The sequence below is a fragment of the Astatotilapia calliptera genome, chromosome 11 (assembly GCF_900246225.1).
Source record: "Astatotilapia calliptera chromosome 11, fAstCal1.2, whole genome shotgun sequence".
In the NCBI taxonomy this organism is placed as follows: domain Eukaryota; kingdom Metazoa; phylum Chordata; class Actinopteri; order Cichliformes; family Cichlidae; genus Astatotilapia; species Astatotilapia calliptera.
In genome coordinates this window covers 5,937,093-5,954,290 of record NC_039312.1, presented here as the reverse complement: position 1 = coordinate 5,954,290, position 17,198 = coordinate 5,937,093, and the positions used below count along the sequence as shown (strand labels likewise).

At 43.7% G+C, this 17,198-nt stretch overlaps 1 protein-coding gene across 4 annotated transcripts in view; it reads left to right on the top strand.

Moving 5' to 3' along the window:
• vps13b (vacuolar protein sorting 13 homolog B) overlaps window positions 1–17,198 on the top strand; it is a 314,335-nt gene that overhangs the window by 149,257 nt on the left and 147,880 nt on the right. For all 4 annotated transcript variants that reach the window (XM_026183458.1, XM_026183460.1, XM_026183459.1 and 1 more), the window contains exon 22: window positions 2,343–2,476. In XM_026183458.1, the coding sequence (XP_026039243.1) occupies window positions 2,343–2,476 (134 nt within the window). The remainder of the gene's footprint in view (window positions 1–2,342; window positions 2,477–17,198) is intronic.

Here is a 17,198-nt window from a genome sequence, read left to right as displayed (position 1 = left end):
CCGGGGCATAACAATGAAAAACAGCGGGAACACTCGATGTGGCCGCTTGAACATTCAACACATCTGAACCGTGTGCAGGGGTTATGTGCTTGGGAGACCGCGATAGGGAAGTGCAGCGCCTTCTGGGGCTGACAACCTGAACAGAACTTAAGCGGCACCTCTTGTGCGGCAACAGAGGGGTAAGAGCAGCGTCTCCCTGCTGCCGGATCCCTTCCCCACTCGCAATCACAGCTAGGAGGGCTGAGGCTTCTTCCTCCTGGGCGTCGGGTCCCGTCGGGGGCCCGGGGGAGGGCCTTTGCCCCAGGCCGACTGGCGTGGAGCTCGGGCCGGAGTACGTGCTCTCGCCGGCGGCCCTCCCACTCCAGCAGTGGGCGCCGGTCTCTTGCCAGCTGTCAGAGGAGCGGCGGGCCTGTGAGAGCTAGCAGTGGGCTTGGGCTGGGGCTGGCGTCTGGGGATGATGTCGCGCAGAGCTTCCGTCTGCTTCTTCCTCAGATCGAATCTAGCCTGAATGGCTTCAAGTGAATGTCCGAATAACCCAGCCGCAGACACTGGTGCGTCCAGATACACAGCTCTGTCTCTATCAGGGACGTCGGAGAGGGTCAGCCACAGGTGCCTCTGCGCCACCACTGTCGAAGCCATCCCTCTGCCCAGGGAGAGCGCTGCACAGCGAGACGCACGGAGGATGTAATCCGTGGTGACTCTAACCTCGTTAAGAAGAGGTGACAGCGGGCTGTCCTCCGGAACCAGCGATCCAAGCTCCGCCAGGCACATTGCTTGGTACGTCTGGAGCATGGTGACGGAGCTCATGGCTCGAGCGGTGCCGGCCTGAGCCCGATAAATCTTCTCCAGCTGCGAGGCCGAGAATCTGCAGTGCTTGGACGGCAGAGTTGCGGGGCCACCGACACCATGGTTATGGGACGGGGCCAGATAAGCAGCCAGAGACGGCTCCATAGGGGGTGGGTTAGCTAAACCAGCTCCCTCGGCGCCGTCCAATTCCATGTACTGTCCATAGCCGGGCACAGTGACGCGGGTAGACAGAGGTTTGTCCCATGACGCTGTTAGCTCGCAGAGAAAGTCTGGGAACATGGGGAGGCAGTTTTTGGCCGTTGCGGGCTCCGGTGGAAGGAAAAAACCCGCAAACCGCGACGGCTTCCGAGCTGGTGGAGGAGAGGGCCAGTCCACCTGCAGCTTCTCAGCGGCACGGCGAAACAGGGAGAAAAGAGAGGTGTCATCGTGGCCGACCGGCGCAGCAGCGGCGGCATATTGGGTCGACAATGAGCTCTCCTGCTCATCCTCCGACAAACCATGGATGTCCAGGCCGATGTCCAGCACGTCATCGTCTTCCTGGGGAGCGCTGGCGGGCTTCAACCCAGGCTGAAGCCCGTCAGCGCTCCTGCATGGTTCCGGTCCGTCATCGGCTAACCCGTCAACGTATTCCATGTGGTCAGCCCAGCTAATCGCGGGGACATCGACCTGAAAATTTTCGTCTTCGGACTCGGACGAAGCCGGGGCTCCAGACTCGGAAAGAAGAGGGTCATGCCGTGCGACAGCCGAGCGTCCCAGCACTCTTTCCACAAACGTCACCCGTCTTTCCAGGGTCGAGCGTCGGAGCTGGCGACAAAACGCACAAGCTTCGGGCTCCGTCAACGCTCTCCTAGCGTGGACGATCCCCAGGCAGACAGGGCAGGCATCGTGCTGGTCGCTGTCGTGCAAAGAGAAACCACATCCCTGAGGACAGGGGCGAACAGAAGATTTCTGCTTTGCTCGCTTCGGTTTGGAGTCCATTCCCAAAACGCAAAGCGAAACGCTGCACAAGAAAAACTTGAAAATAGCGCTCCGCGGGCAGCCTACGCACCAGCTGGGCGGTGGAGGCTAACACCAACAGGGGCAGTTAAGCTAGGTTCAAGTTGGCAGACAACGGAGCTAACTAGCAGTAGCTAGCTAGCCCAACTCAGCAGAGGTGTTCTCAGCGAGGTGAAGAGCGTAAGAACTGAGGGATGACGGTGATGGCAGCGGCTATATGTGCGGGCGGGGCCTTGCGCGTGTCATCACACGTCATCTGCCGTAAAGGCGTGAATAAAGGTTTCTTCAGCCAGGACACGCGAGGGCGTGATATCCCATACTTATGTGTTGTACCGAGTGAATCGACTGAAAGGGAACCCAGTTTTTATTTAAGACTTTACAAGGTGCCGCTTCACTTCTGTGGTAGCGGTTCCTTCAGGAGTCAGCTAAATGTTTCAGCAAGTCTATCAGCAGTACAAGTACACACTATGAGAAATGATGGCGCTGATTGTTTAAAAGCTTCATTACAATGTCATGCCTATCACTTTTTTCTTTCCCAGAATCACGTCCACTGTCCATCCCAATGAGGGTGATGCCTGACACCACAGCTGCGGAGTCATGGACGACCTCAGAGGAACAAATGAAGGAGCTCATCGCCCACGCCTGGGATGCTGTTAAACGGCTCACTCTGCAGGTACCAAACTGTCTTTATGTACTGGAACAGGTATATAAGACATTTCTACTACTCCACTGAGCTTGGATGAAAGTTCATTGATCTTGTCCATTAAGATTATTTACAGTTTTTTAGTCACTCAGTGTTACGTTTGGTCTTCACATTCCAAAGGATCAAGCGTACGAACGCATACCCGGATAAAAGTTTGTACGCCTTCTGGGACCAGCAATGCTTTTCCCTGACCACCTATTTCTCTCCTATTTCTATGGTATAATATATTAAAATTTAGCTCATCCCAGCCCAGCTTTGTGCTCTCTGTTGTGAAGCCATATGGCATCCAGGGACTTCTGTTAGTTGTTAACTGATTACCCTCTTTTACATACAGATGCATATACAGTGTCTCATGTCCCATTGTGGCAAGCCGAGTTTCCGTTTGGCCTGCTGGCTGTCTTGGATGTTCCTGTCTGTCTAAGTGTCTAACTGGGAAGTTAAATGCTCTCATCGATTGTCTGTTCGCTGCATCTTGACTGGACTAGTTAGTAGAGACCACATCACAACCAACCCCATCTGAAGCACATCAGGAAGTGCTGACAACTCTCTAGCAGGCCTCCTCTTGATGCAAGAGCTGGACATCATGGTGTGTGCACATATGGGCTTCCCTGCGCATAGTAATCATGCGGGGTACATTACTGCATGGTACATATGGATATCTTTCAGTTCAGTAATGTGTTAGGCTCAGTTTTGGCAGATTAACTACAGTGTGCGAGTATTACTCCGAAAATGCTGGCCACATGTGTCCAAAGTTTTAATCTTGTGTTTTCTTTTTGTTTGTTCATCAATTATTAGGGTATTAAGCCAACCACAGAAAACAACAATAACTAATTTCAAGTATTGCAGCTACAGTGGGGCAAAAAAGTATTTAGTCAGCCACCGATTGTGCAAGTTCCCCCACCTAACATGATGACAGAGGTCAGTAATTTGCACCAGAGGTACACTTCAACTGTGAGAGACAGAATGTGAAAAAAAAATCCATGAATCCACATGGTAGGATTTGTAAAGAATTTATTCGTAAATCAGGGTGGAAAATAAGTATTTGGTCAATAACAAAAATACAACTCAATACTTTGTAACATAACCTTTGTTGGCAATAACAGAGGTCAAACGTTTACTATAGGTCTTTACCAGGTTTGCACACACAGTAGCTGGTATTTTGGCCCATTCCTCCATGCAGATCTTCTCGAGAGCAGTGATGTTTTGGGGCTGTCGCCGAGCAACACGGACTTTCAACTCCCGCCACAGATTTTCTATGGGGTTGAGGTCTGGAGACTGGCTAGGCCACTCCAGGACTTTCAAATGCTTCTTACGGAGCCACTCCTTTGTTGCCCGGGCGGTGTGTTTTGGATCATTGTCATGTTGGAAGACCCAGCCTCGTTTCATCTTCAAAGTTCTCACTGATGGAAGGAGGTTTTGGCTCAAAATCTCACGATACATGGCCCCATTCATTCTGTCCTTAACACGGATCAGTCGTCCTGTCCCCTTGGCAGAAAAACAGCCCCATAGCATGATGTTTCCACCCCCATGCTTCACAGTAGGTATGGTGTTCTTGGGATGCAACTCAGTATTCTTCTTCCTCCAAACACGACGAGTTGAGTTTATACCAAAAAGTTCTACTTTGGTTTCATCTGACCACATGACATTCTCCCAATCCTCTGCTGTATCATCCATGTGCTCTCTGGCAAACTTCAGACGGGCCTGGACATGCACTGGCTTCAGCAGCGGAACACGTCTGGCACTGCGGGATTTGATTCCCTGCCGTTGTAGTGTGTTACTGATGGTGACCTTTGTTACTTTGGTCCCAGCTCTCTGCAGGTCATTCACCAGGTCCCCCCGTGTGGTTCTGGGATCTTTGCTCACCGTTCTCATGATCATTTTGACCCCACGGGATGAGATCTTGCGTGGAGCCCCAGATCGAGGGAGATTATCAGTGGTCTTGTATGTCTTCCATTTTCTGATGATTGCTCCCACAGTTGATTTTTTCACACCAAGCTGCTTGCCTATTGTAGATTCACTCTTCCCAGTCTGGTGCAGGTCTACAATACTTTTCCTGGTGTCCTTCGAAAGCTCTTTGGTCTTGGCCATGGCGGAGTTTGGAGTCTGACTGTTTGAGGCTGTAGACAGGTGTCTTTTATACAGATGATGAGTTCAAACAGGTGCCATTCATACAGGTAACGAGTGGGGGACAGAAAAGCTTCTTACAGAAGACGTTACAGGTCTGTGAGAGCCAGAGATTTTCCTTGTTTGAGGTGACCAAATACTTATTTTCCACCCTAATTTACGAATAAATTCTTTACAAATCCTACCATGTGGATTCATGGATTTTTTTTTCACATTCTGTCTCTCACAGTTGAAGTGTACCTCTGGTGCAAATTACTGACCTCTGTCATCATTTTAGGTGGGGGAACTTGCACAATCGGTGGCTGACTAAATACTTTTTTGCCCCACTGTACATTACTGTTAAAAGATTAGTGTTTCCTCTTACTAGCTCTCAAAGTTATGGTTACATTTAACTGTCAGCAAGCATATGTCACAACGGGCATCATAAATGAACAAGATTCAATTTTTGCATGTAGTAATAGTTATACTGTTGTGAGTGCATGTAAGTCATCACAGGTGCAGCAGGGTTTTCTGTCAGTGGGCTTATTCATTGTGGGCAATGTGGCTATTTAGTTTCAGGGTTTAGTCACAGCTGAATCATTCCTTAAATTGAGTAGGGCTTTAAGGTGAGTTTCTATGAGCATGTAAACAATAACTATTGAGGCATAAATGAAACAACCCTTCTCAAATTATTTTAATTCCTATTGCTTGGACCACACAATCTGATGTCATTCAGACAGAAAGAGAGCATGTGAATTGAAATAATTCTCCAGAACCGGCGTCCCATGTCAGTACATTGAGCTGTTTACAGTACTTTCACAAGAGTTAACTCAACCCACTAATAGTTTGCTGAGCCCGTCATTGCCTCCACTTTCCTCTGTCCCCTTCGGCTGTGTGACTGGGACCACACCACATACTGCAGCAGTAATTAGGAAACACTCTGTCCTGTTGACATGGGAGTGGAAGCGAACCAAACCGAAAACCCCAACAGCTGGTACCCCAGGTCTTGGATATCCCCAAACTTGAACCACTCCATTTATTTTAGTGTGGTGTAAACAGAATACCTAATGGCTCACACTTCTGCTGCACATGTGCCCAATTTAACATGCAGGGCTTTCTTTCTGACTTTTACAGAAGAGAGAGGAGCAGGAAGGACAGAAAAAAGGTTGGGTTAATGAGACTGGGGGATACAAAGTTACCAAAGTATTTATTATTCCTTAGCTTCTGAGACCACTTAAGACTGTTTAAACAGAACATAAAGATGTGATAGCTAGTGATAGTGTAAACCACTCTTTTTTTTTTTTTATCCATAGCACTTGTCTGAAATGTGGTGATGATGCTTTGTTGCTGTGGCATTATTTTTCATCTTACAAATGCACAGCGACTGACTGGAAGTGTTTTCATTTTAATAGGAATGAGATTCAAAAATATTGATGCATAAAGTGAAAATGTCTGGAGATGCCATCAGTACAGTAATTAATCATTATTAATCAATCATTATGCTCTAAAGTCACTCTTTTCACCATATTTGCCTTTTTTAATAGGACCAACAAACTATGTTAACATACATTCCTAAACACAGCTTATCTGAATCCGAGCCCTCATATTGCCACACTCTAACCTGTGATATCTCTTCGATTTAAATTATGTGCAGTCCTAGCTATCTCAGTTTGTAAGAGTCTTACCTGTTTAGGAATAATAGATGACACATACAATGAAAATATCCAAGTCATTATTCATAAATAATTAAAGCACCATCAAAAAAGTAAAGAGACTGTCCGTGACAAAGTCAGGCAGCTGATATTGAAAACAGAAAAGCTTGCTGGCTCGTAGACAAATGGAGTTTACACATTACCTATGCTAATTACCTCTTGGATGAACAGAGGTCTCAGTCTTTCACTCGCTTAGAGCAACAGAGCCAGTGTCCACTGCAACATGCATGATGGACTCAGAGTGTTCTGTCCAGCGCACATCATCCTAATTGTGCATGCTTTGTTTTTTGGTAATGTAATATGTTTTTCTATTATTTTTTTAAATAGTCATTTGACATTGGGCGCTGTTGTAAATGTTACCTAGGCTGGAGCAATGTGAAATGTCTACGAGTGGCTCCTGCACTCATCCTTGGAGCTTTCACCCACAGCTTTTCTTTCTTCTTGTGCTTCTGGTCATTGCTATTTACCACATCTCCCGAGCTCTGTTTACTCTCCCTCTTGTTTTCTACTCTTCTCCCCCACTGCTCAGCCGTAGCACTTTTCATCCAGCCATCTCCCCTTCTCCACCCTATTCTCCTGAGGACACCCATGTTCTTTTTTGGCTCTGATAATAATTGCAAGTGATCAGGATGGTGATTCTATTTCAGGAATTTTAAAATGATTCCTTCTATTTAACACATGAATGTGTTCAGCACTGGCAACAGAGCACGTTGTTACCAAAACTGAAATGGGATCTGCTGAAACAGAGAGACCGTTGCCATGGAAAAATGAAGTAACACTGCTCCCTGCAGCTGCCATGCATTAATGAGTAGGATACTTTTTGAGAAAGAAAAAGAGGGAAAAAAGCAGTGGGGTAAAAAAGGTAAAGCTGTGGAAAGGAGAGGGAGGTGTAGGAAGCTGGGAAGAATACTGGATAAAAATGGGAAGAAGCTGAGGTTGAAGGCAGGAGGAAAGTGAGAGATATACAGAAAGGAGAATCATGTGCACTGGATTTGGTGTGGCTCAGATTAAGCTGGCCAGATGGTTTCCATGAACAGGATCTGACCCCCGGATTGAGTGCTTTGTGCAGGCACATTACTTCATCCTCTGCCCCCTCCCTTCATCCTATCATCCTTCCATTCAACACCTCATCCTCCCTGTCTGTCAGAACCCACAATTTCCAAGTGATTTGTAATTACAGCTTTAATTTTGGGCCACTTTAAACACCATGTTTCTTTCAGTATTGGGGAGATAAATTGTTAGCTTTTAAACTTGACAGTCATCTTACAAATCCTGAGAGATGCTGGCTCATCTTAATCATAAGCAATTTGGTAGATATGGCATACTAAAAAATAATTCAGGCTTCTATTATACAGTAAGTCTAAATCCATATACTAACATTTAGCATGATAAATCTGAGTGCAAAAAATAAATGTTATAGTTTTGCAATGAGATTGTTTAAAACGGATGTGCTTAAAAAAACAAAGCAAAAAAGAAACAATTTAACTAACCTGTTATCACCTCACACACGAAACCTACCCACACACTCCTTAGAGTATTTGGTGTCAAACAATATGATAATATGTCAAATAATATATTTCACATTTATTAGCATTTAAATAATACGTGCACACATTATGAATGAGGTACACATATTTTACATATGAGAGTCCGCGATGTAATAGAAAATGAATTGGTGTGTTTCAGCATATGAACAGCATATGAAAATGAATAGCCTGCTATAATTGCTTGCAGTTCCTGATTGTTTAAGTGCTGATTGGCTGAGTGCAAACAGAGAGGGAGGTTAATGCTAAGGACAGAAGGGGTCTCTTCTAACATTAAGTCTCCGCAAGACTGTTCAGCGATTTGAGGATGACAGCAAAAGAATAAAGAACGAGAGAAGGACGGAAAGCGGCACAGGGTGAGGTAGTTAGTGAATATGTAAGAAATACAAAAAGAAAGTATTGCCTGATCTAAATCAAGAGCCCACAATGCAAAAGTAGATGTCATTGGCTGTTTACCCAGTGAGAACACTGTGCGTGGGTGTATGTATGCACACGTTCACATCTTGACGAGTGTGTGTTAATGTGCATGTGTGGCCAGAATCCCATTCCATCATCTGCCGCTGTGTCAATACACTAATGACCTCAGAGCCATTATAGACGCACTCACATATTTGACCCTCTCACCGGACTGTACTGGAAAAGCGCTTACTGAGATTCTCCTGTGTTTTTAGCCTCTTGAATCTCAGCAGTTTAGAGACTTGGAACTGATTTTGATTGAAAAAACCCTCCTGATACACTACAGCGAGTACAGATTTGCCACAGGAGCTGCAATTGCTGACAGAATTGGGATGTTTTAAAATTGTCATAGAAAAATGATGTGCAGTTTATGCCCTGATCTTCTGAATGTGTCTTGGAAAGCTAGTTTGGACGGGAATCGGGTTAAATTGATGGAGCACACATCCACCCTTTGTCTTGGGACAATGAAGGAAGCCGTGCCAAACACAGGTCGAATCAGATCAGTTGGGGTTTAGAACAGCCCGGTTTGGCCTGCTTCACTGGGTCACACTGTATAAATCAGTAGTGGTGAAAATCTGCCAGAGTTAGCCCTTGAATCCTCTTTTCATCTGCAGTCCATCACCATTTGATCCAACTTGGCCTGTATTACATACTGCATAACATTATCACAGCCACCTTGACTCTCTTCAGTTAGCCAAAGGCAAAATTGTCTGGCTACACCATCACCACTATAGATAAACCAAGCCAAGCTTGCTTTTGGCCAAACTTTAGTCAACCCGTGTTTATATCTGAGGACTTTGCTCTAAGCTGTCAGTTATTCCATGAATCTTGCATCACTTATACTTTAACCTTTAGGCAGTCTCTCTCACCTAGAACAATCTAGCCCATCCTTGGTGCTGCTCAGCCAAACATCAGCGATGTATTCAGACTTAATTTGACAGGGTCCCACTTATGCTTTTTTGGAGGTGCCACAGTTGTCCTTTTGTGTCGGTATTTCACTGCAGAAAATGGTTTTTAACCTACTGGGTCCATGCAGTACATGCGGGCCGGTTCTACCACATACTTTGGACACTGCCTCCATCTGGCAACAGATGCTTTCTGCAGGTAGATGGACTGTTTGTAGCTCCATGCAAACTGCTAGCATTCTGCCAATGGAGAACCATGTTCAGCCCCATCTGTACTGGCTCACCATGCTGAGGTGGTGGAGGGGTGATTGTTTGAGATTATGGGTGGGAGTAGGTGAGGCGAGCCAGGCCAGCCGCGCTCCTAAGGCCACTGTTGGATCAATAAACGCAGCGATCAAAGTCGCAATTAACCCACCGCGCTAACACAAACAGCTGAGCTAGCAGAAACAAACAAAGCCTTCATGTCACCTAAAGCGTTTATTTTTGCAGATTTCCACCTCGGCCAGGGAGACCTCCAGAGCTTGTCAGCTTCTGTAAGCAGTGTTGGAAGAGAGGAATGCAGGGCCACATAGATGGCTGGCTGCCTAGCCCGTTGTGCGGTGCCAGCCCACGATCTTATTGCTTGTGGTGGCATGTGGGTGAGACACAGCCTATCTGGTGTCAAAAGGAATCATGCTTAAATGTTTTTCTCAAGAAGATCAGGAAATAAATCTGCTCTCTGAGGTTTCCAACCAAAACTTCTATCTCTATCCATGTACCGCAAGATACATCTGCATAGTGGAATCTTCAGGTACACACATTAATCATGTTAAAATGTTAACGATACAGTTTGTATTATAACACCCACTTTTTGACTATTGTTTTGGGGTTTTGATTTGTTTGTTTGTTTTGGTTTATAGCAAACAGAAAATGCAGGAAGATGTGAAGAAGGAAGGGGAGCAGAAGGTTAAGAGTGGGTGGGTGGGGTAGTGGGCTCTGTGCTCTGAGGACCTTCTGTTCATCTGACCGGCCACTTAGGAAACACAGTGTCCCGTCTGGTGCAGGCACAGGAAGATTACATTTGGAGAGGTATCAGGTTTTTAAAACAAAGGGATGTGTTTTCCGTTTGCTGCCGATCCTTCCACTGAGATTTTTCTGCTCCAGAGTTGCAAATGTTTTCATTGGGGATGCTGAGAGGGTGTTTCTAATTTCCTCTCCTCTATCTCTGGGTGATTTCCTGTGTGTCGTGGCTTTATTATTGTGTGTAGAAAAATAGAGGGAAAAATCTGTCGGTACGTACGTGTTTAAATGTGCAAGTGTGTGCGCGTGCGGCCTTCACATGTTGTGGGTCTCTCTACAGAGGGGTGATCTTGACCTCCAAAGTCTGTGCTCTGCTAAGGTCTGTACAGAGTTAGGGCATCCAAGTTTCTCTTCCCTACAGTGATATGAAAACAATAAGCCTAAGAGCGGATTTGTACAGCGCCGCAGGACTGATATCACACGTATTTCATTGCCTGGGTCGAGTTAGGTGAGGGTGACAGTAATTGCTTGTAGTTCTTGCAAGTACTCTGTTGCATGACTGCTGTGCTGCATATGTGTAAAGATTCAGATTCAGATGTGATTCAGACAGCTAACCCATTCATACAATGGAGCAGTTCAGTTTTCTAACATCTTATCTCCATTTTTAAATACTGAGGGTAAACAGTAGCAATGTATTTTTGCTTTGTTTTGTCATGAGCAGTGTTGGTCAAGTTACTTGAAAAAAGTAATCAGTAACTAATTACTGATTACTCCCCCCAAAAAGTAATCCCGTTACTTTACTGATTACTTATTTTCAAAAGTAATTAATTACTTAGTTACTTAGTTACTTAGTTACTTTTTAAAAACACGATTTACAACCTGAAGAGGTGATAAAGTGATAGATCTTTCAGCCCAATTCTACTTTTTCTACATAATCCATCATACAAAATGTAATCAAATGGAAAAGTCTCTTTTTTTTAACTTGTTTTATCAGTTTTAATCTTTTAACTTTATGCATCAAGCAAAACATTTAATTATATGCAACATTCTCTGACTTGAATAAATTAGTTTAACATTTAAACCTATTTTCTACACATTCCAGCACATAAAATAAAATATTTTTTGTGTTTTCACTCACTCTTTCAAACAGATGCAAGTAAAACACAGCAGAAAATAAATAAAGTCAAAGACTCAGCGGCCCTTTTGCTCTATTTTCACCTGTAAAGCAGGAGCAGGGTAGGCGGAGGGTTACCCTGGTGTAGGTGTGCTGCGGTCAGTTGAAGAATCCGCGCGAGTGTCTCTGTGAGTTTCCCATCACGTCATAGCTACTCGGTGCTTGTTGGAAGTTTAGGTTTTTTTTCGCTGTAAAAAGAAGTTTTCTTCCCACGCACGATGGACGCTAATGTTTTTGTCACTTTTTATGGAATCAAACTCAAAGTAAGGTCAGTACTTCCACGCTTTAAACGCTGCACGCTCATACTCTCTCCCGCACTCGATATATTATCCATTGTTGATCTGCACACAGCTGCTGTCACCAACGTCGCTTACGTCACTGTCATGAGACATTCTGCAAAAAAAATCACGGTTTTAGTAACGCAGTAACGCAGCGTTCCTACGGGAAAGTAACGGTAATCTAATTACCGATTTTGCAATAGTAATCCCTTACTTTACTCGTTACTTGAAAAAAGTAATCAGATTACAGCAACTGCCCATCTCTGGTCATGAGTGCTAAAATTTTGAATCCCTCTTTTGGACAAGGCCGATCTCTCGTTCCTATAATCTGTCAGTTCATGATTGAAACATAAAGCTGTGTCTATGAATGATTATTGGTGAGTAATATACTGTCTGCTGCACTTCTAAGTTGGTCTTAAGAGTAGACGGGCTGTCCTCAATCTAACTCACTGTTCTGTCATTTACTGGCGAGGCCCGGCAGATCCTAAGAGCCTCCTGTGGTTATATAGGCCATTTCCACATGGCCTCAGCCTTTTAAAGCTTGAGTGTGTTTGGCCCTCAGCTTCCTCTCTATTAGAACCTGCTCTGCTGGAACCAGATAAACCATCCTCACAAAGACTCAAGGGAGAAGTACGACACAAGACAGATCATGCACTCCCACTGCTGCTCAGAAGAGCATGAAGTCAGGGATGCTTTTCAGGGGTATTAAGACCCAAAGATTTGAAACAGGGTCGGCACATGTGGCTGTATTCTGAACCCTATCTGATGGTGCGGAGAAGTGATCGGGAATAAAACTGAGCAGAGCTTGACACACACAAACACACAACCCACGAAGAAGACCCCATTTTTAGAACTCTGTGATCTGGTGCCAGAGAAAAGAAACAAAGGGAAAAATGTATTTGGGCATCTTAAAATTTAATCAAAATAACCTCAAAATGGATATACTTCCCCTTTTTTAATGTTTTTAGCTTTTTGTCTTTTTTCTAGTAGTATTTACTCTTGACTGCATGTGGCCTCCCAGCCCAGAACCTACATTTAATTATGGTTGTGTATTGTAGATCAAAGTGTAAGCAGATCCTTGCTCATTTAGAGGGCTGAGAGGAAGGGCTCAGTACCTAAATCTATGGATAAGCGCTGGTCACCTAATAAATAACCAGGCTGTCACTCAAAGATTCAAACTCTCTGGGGCTTTTTTACTGAATCTTGTTTGTTGGCATCCATACTGAGACTTGAACAACCTTTAACTGCTAGTTTCATGAAGATCATTCAAGATGACACGTCCCCACATTATTTTCAGCTAGCTTTGTTCCCTGTCAACCCACTCAGTCTCATTACTGAATGGCAGAGAGCGAATTTTGTTGCATATCAGAGATGTGCTGAGACATGAGACAAATTCATCTGTGTGAGCACAAGTAACAAATGCAGTCTTTTTCTCTGTGTCAGATTCACAAAGCAGTGTCTGCGCTGGTGTACGTATGTAAAAAGAGGCAATCTTATGCACTATTTTTTGTGGAGAATTTACCATCAGGGCAAGCTTGCAAGGAGCAGCAGCCATTCTGGTGAACTGAACAGAAATATCATCTTTTCATTGGCTCCCTATTGAGCCCAGAGCTCAACTGATGACCGGGTCCATCCTGACAACTTCAGAGTATAATCTTATCCCAGTAGAGCACTTCCCTCTCATAAGCAGGCTTGCTTGGAGATTCCAGAAGTAGAATGGGAGGCATTCGCTGTAGCTAACAGGGCCCTCTCCTCTCGAACCAGCTCCCAGTTTGGGTCATGTCCTGTTTGTGGTCTCTCTATGCTCTCATTTTCTCTATTATTTTCCTGCTTGTGCCAGCAGTCTTTTCGTGTTCATTGCACCCCACCAAGTTTTTCCTTGTAGGTTTGATTGTTGGGGGTTTCACTTTAATATTGCAAGGTCTGAACCTTACAAAAATCAAACACCTTGAGCTGACTGCTGTTGTGAATTATCTTTTATTTTTGGCATTTTTTTTCTCTTAAACCGCTTTTCATTATGAATCTTTTCTTTAAGTAACTGCTGTCTGCAGCTAGCAGGGGGGATGTGATCTATGATTGTGTACGTGTTCAGTTTTGCAAGAGAACATGCAAGCACACAGTGTATGCTTCTGCAAATGTTTAAGTGTGTCATTTGAGCATGTTTTCACAGTAAAATCCCTGCACGTGCAGCCTCATAAGGAGTTGATTGGCTTCAGTCTCGTTTCTTGTTTAACTGAGATTTCCTGGTCGAAATTGAAAAGTGTTTTTTTCACATTAATAAAAAAAAGTTTATGAATGTGTTGCAAGTGATCCACGTGATCCGTGGCCCCTGAACACGCACACACAGATACTCAAATTGTCCGTCAGTGTTATTCTCCTGACTGAATCTGTTATTGGAGGCAGTAGGTAACTAAAGTATGGTCCCAGGTTGCTGAGCGTTAACTCCATTTGTTATGTTGAAAGATTTTGTTTCACTTTGACAGGACATGATGTCATTGGACAAAAGGAACGGATAATTATGCATCTTTGATTTCGCTTTTCCCCACTGAATCTTCTGTAATAATACAGATATTGTATGAAACCATCTGCCATTCTGAACTTTGGCCCAACTTGAATATGAATATGAATTTTAATCCCTTTCAAACACTGTCAGCCCTATTTATCCATGTAATAATGAGAAATAAATGTATAAACTACATGGCTGTTGAAGCATAGGTCATACACTTTATTATTTGTTGTGCCCGAGTCATTTCCAGGGGCTATCTGTCTTGTTTTTGCTGCAGTTTTATTCCACATTACCCTTAAACCCAGTAGGGTAAAGTTGTGTAACAGATATTCCACACTGCAATTATGCCTCTGGCTTTCACATATTATTTGTGCCCATTTCTATTTTTAAATTCATTTCAGAATTTTCCTTTAGCTGCATTTGGAAACACCGCCTTTCCACGGGTCTACACTAACAGAAAATAAATTTCCACTATCCTATTTAGGATAAAAATATAATTTAGTTTGCCGAGCCTTGTGACTGGCTGGTGAGTAGTGAAAATGTGGCCCGCTGCCACCCAAGCATGTGACGGAACATAATGAGTTTTAGGTCAGCCTGGTATTCCTGTCAGTTTCCTCCTGTCACAGGACATTGTGCAAGTCTCTCTCTCACACACACAAACATACATGAACTTGGCCTGGCCCTCAGCTCGTGGGAGGGGGACATTGTCGCACACACTAACTGCTTCCAGTGCTGTGTTTATTGGCCTGTTACAGAGCTGTTAAACACAATTGTGTGGAATACCAAACACGACCCTGCACAACCTCAACTGCACTTTTACACCTGAGGTTGAGACATAAAACACATACATGCTCTCACTTTCCACTTTGACCTGTGATTACGGGCAACATTTTTTGTGTGTCTGTTGCCATGTCAACCATAACCATGAACACCACGATTCTCCTCTCACATCTCAACGCAGATTTTCCACCTTGAATCAATGCATGCTCAGCAGTGAGAGGGACAAAAGGACAGAGGCATGGGAGGTTGGGGTGATGGAGGGATAGAGGGCTGTAGAGTTGGTCAGAGGGAAGAGATGCTGTCAGTGGTTTTGGCAGTCATAAAAGCAATGATGCATATGGGACATTCTGACCTCAGACTATTTCTCTCTTGGATCTGTCAGCACTGCTCAGCAGTTCCAGTGCTCCCTTTTCTTGCCCTTTGTTGCCCCTGTCGTCTTTGTTTGGATACTGTATGTCTGTCTCCCTGTGTGTGTGTGTATGAGTCACAGCTCAAGCATTAGACCACAGATGGGGGGCTTTGGAAAGGTCTGCGAGGTGACCAGGGTGACCTGCTATTAACAGTAGCACAGAGAACTGGGTGGAGGATTGCCGTTCAGTTCTGAGTTCACGTTCCTAATAACGTGACACTGTCGTAACAGGATGGTGACAAGGACGGGCATTTACGATTCTTTTCCAATATGTTCGCTGACATTTTAAGGCCATTTCAGCAAAAATTGTTTGGCATCAAAGTTTGATATGCTAAAACAGTACCAAGTATTTTATATTATTAAAAAGAACAGATTTAGAGCAGCTTTAGCAGTTCTTGTTATATTTTGATCTTACTGGAGATGTTTGCCCAATTTGTCTTGGATGCAGATTGAACACCTGACAGCGCTGTGACCCAGAATAAGTGTGGATTATTAAAAGATTGTACTTGAACTCACAAGACATCTACCAACCAGTACAACTGTTTTCTTTTGGCATAGTAATATTTGCTCTTTTGTGCTGTCATCCACTTTCGGGCAACTGGGATTCCTCAACAAGTCCTCACTGGTCACCAGAGCATCAAATGCTCTTTAGATCCAAACCTCCTCCACTCATGAAAAAAAGCTATTTTGCTTTAATCACTGTCCCCCTATGGACTTGTACTGTTGTGTACTGTTGCCATTGGTAAATACAACATGTTTGTTTCTCTGTGTTTGTGGCTTTTAATAACTGTCATCAAAAGGGAATGAAAGGAGAAAAGAGCCAACCAAAGATTCGTTTTGTATCGCCCAGATTTAGGATTGTTGTGCCATTTTCTTTTCCATTACATACTCTGCTCCTTGAAACATTGTGTGCCTTTATGTATAAACATCTAGAAAGTCAATTGTCTGACTGCCCTCTGTCGTCATCTGTGAGATATTATCTGTTTATTGTTAGTATATTTCTGTGTAATGTGGCAAGACTATGACTGTCGTACACCTGACATCATCGTTGTGTTCCATCATAAGCACTTTAAAATCATGAGCAAACACCATTATAAGGTGCTGTGTTATTTGTTCACATTCACTGTAACAGATAGGTGCCTGTGTTTTCTACCCTGTAATAGTCACAACTACCCTTTTTAAATGAACAAAAATCACCTGCTTAATCATTTTTATTACATAAAATTCCCACAATTCTATACTAAAGAGGTTGATACAGATGTTTCCTCTCAAAAACACAAACAGATTTCCATTGGTTTTTAATTTCACTGAACCTATAATGATTTATGTTCATAATATTTTTCTCTGATTATGTGTAAAACTTTAATTCCTAGAAGGTGATATATGGTGACAGATTCGGTCACTCATCAGGCACAGCGTGGTTCTGTAATAGTTATTTACAGTCTGTGTCTAGATGGCAGTTTTAAAAAAGTAAATAATAAGTAAAATGTTTATATCGATAATTACTATGATATTGTACTATTGTGTACTTACTCAGAAATATGATATACAAAATCCCTTTGAATTATAATTGAGCTTCGTTTTACATTAAATTAGCCCTGAGATCATCCAGGTGCTTAATCAAACTGTCACATGATGTGAACTCAGTGATTTCATTTTTTCTATCACACGGTGATTAAAACAAACTCATTCTCTGGATTCTAGTTATTATAATAAACTTTGCTGTAATGCTTTTTTGTTTACATTACAGTATAGGTAACTGAAGCCATTGCTCTTATTTTTTCTGTTTCCTCGTGTTCCTTATACCAACACACCCATCAGCCAGT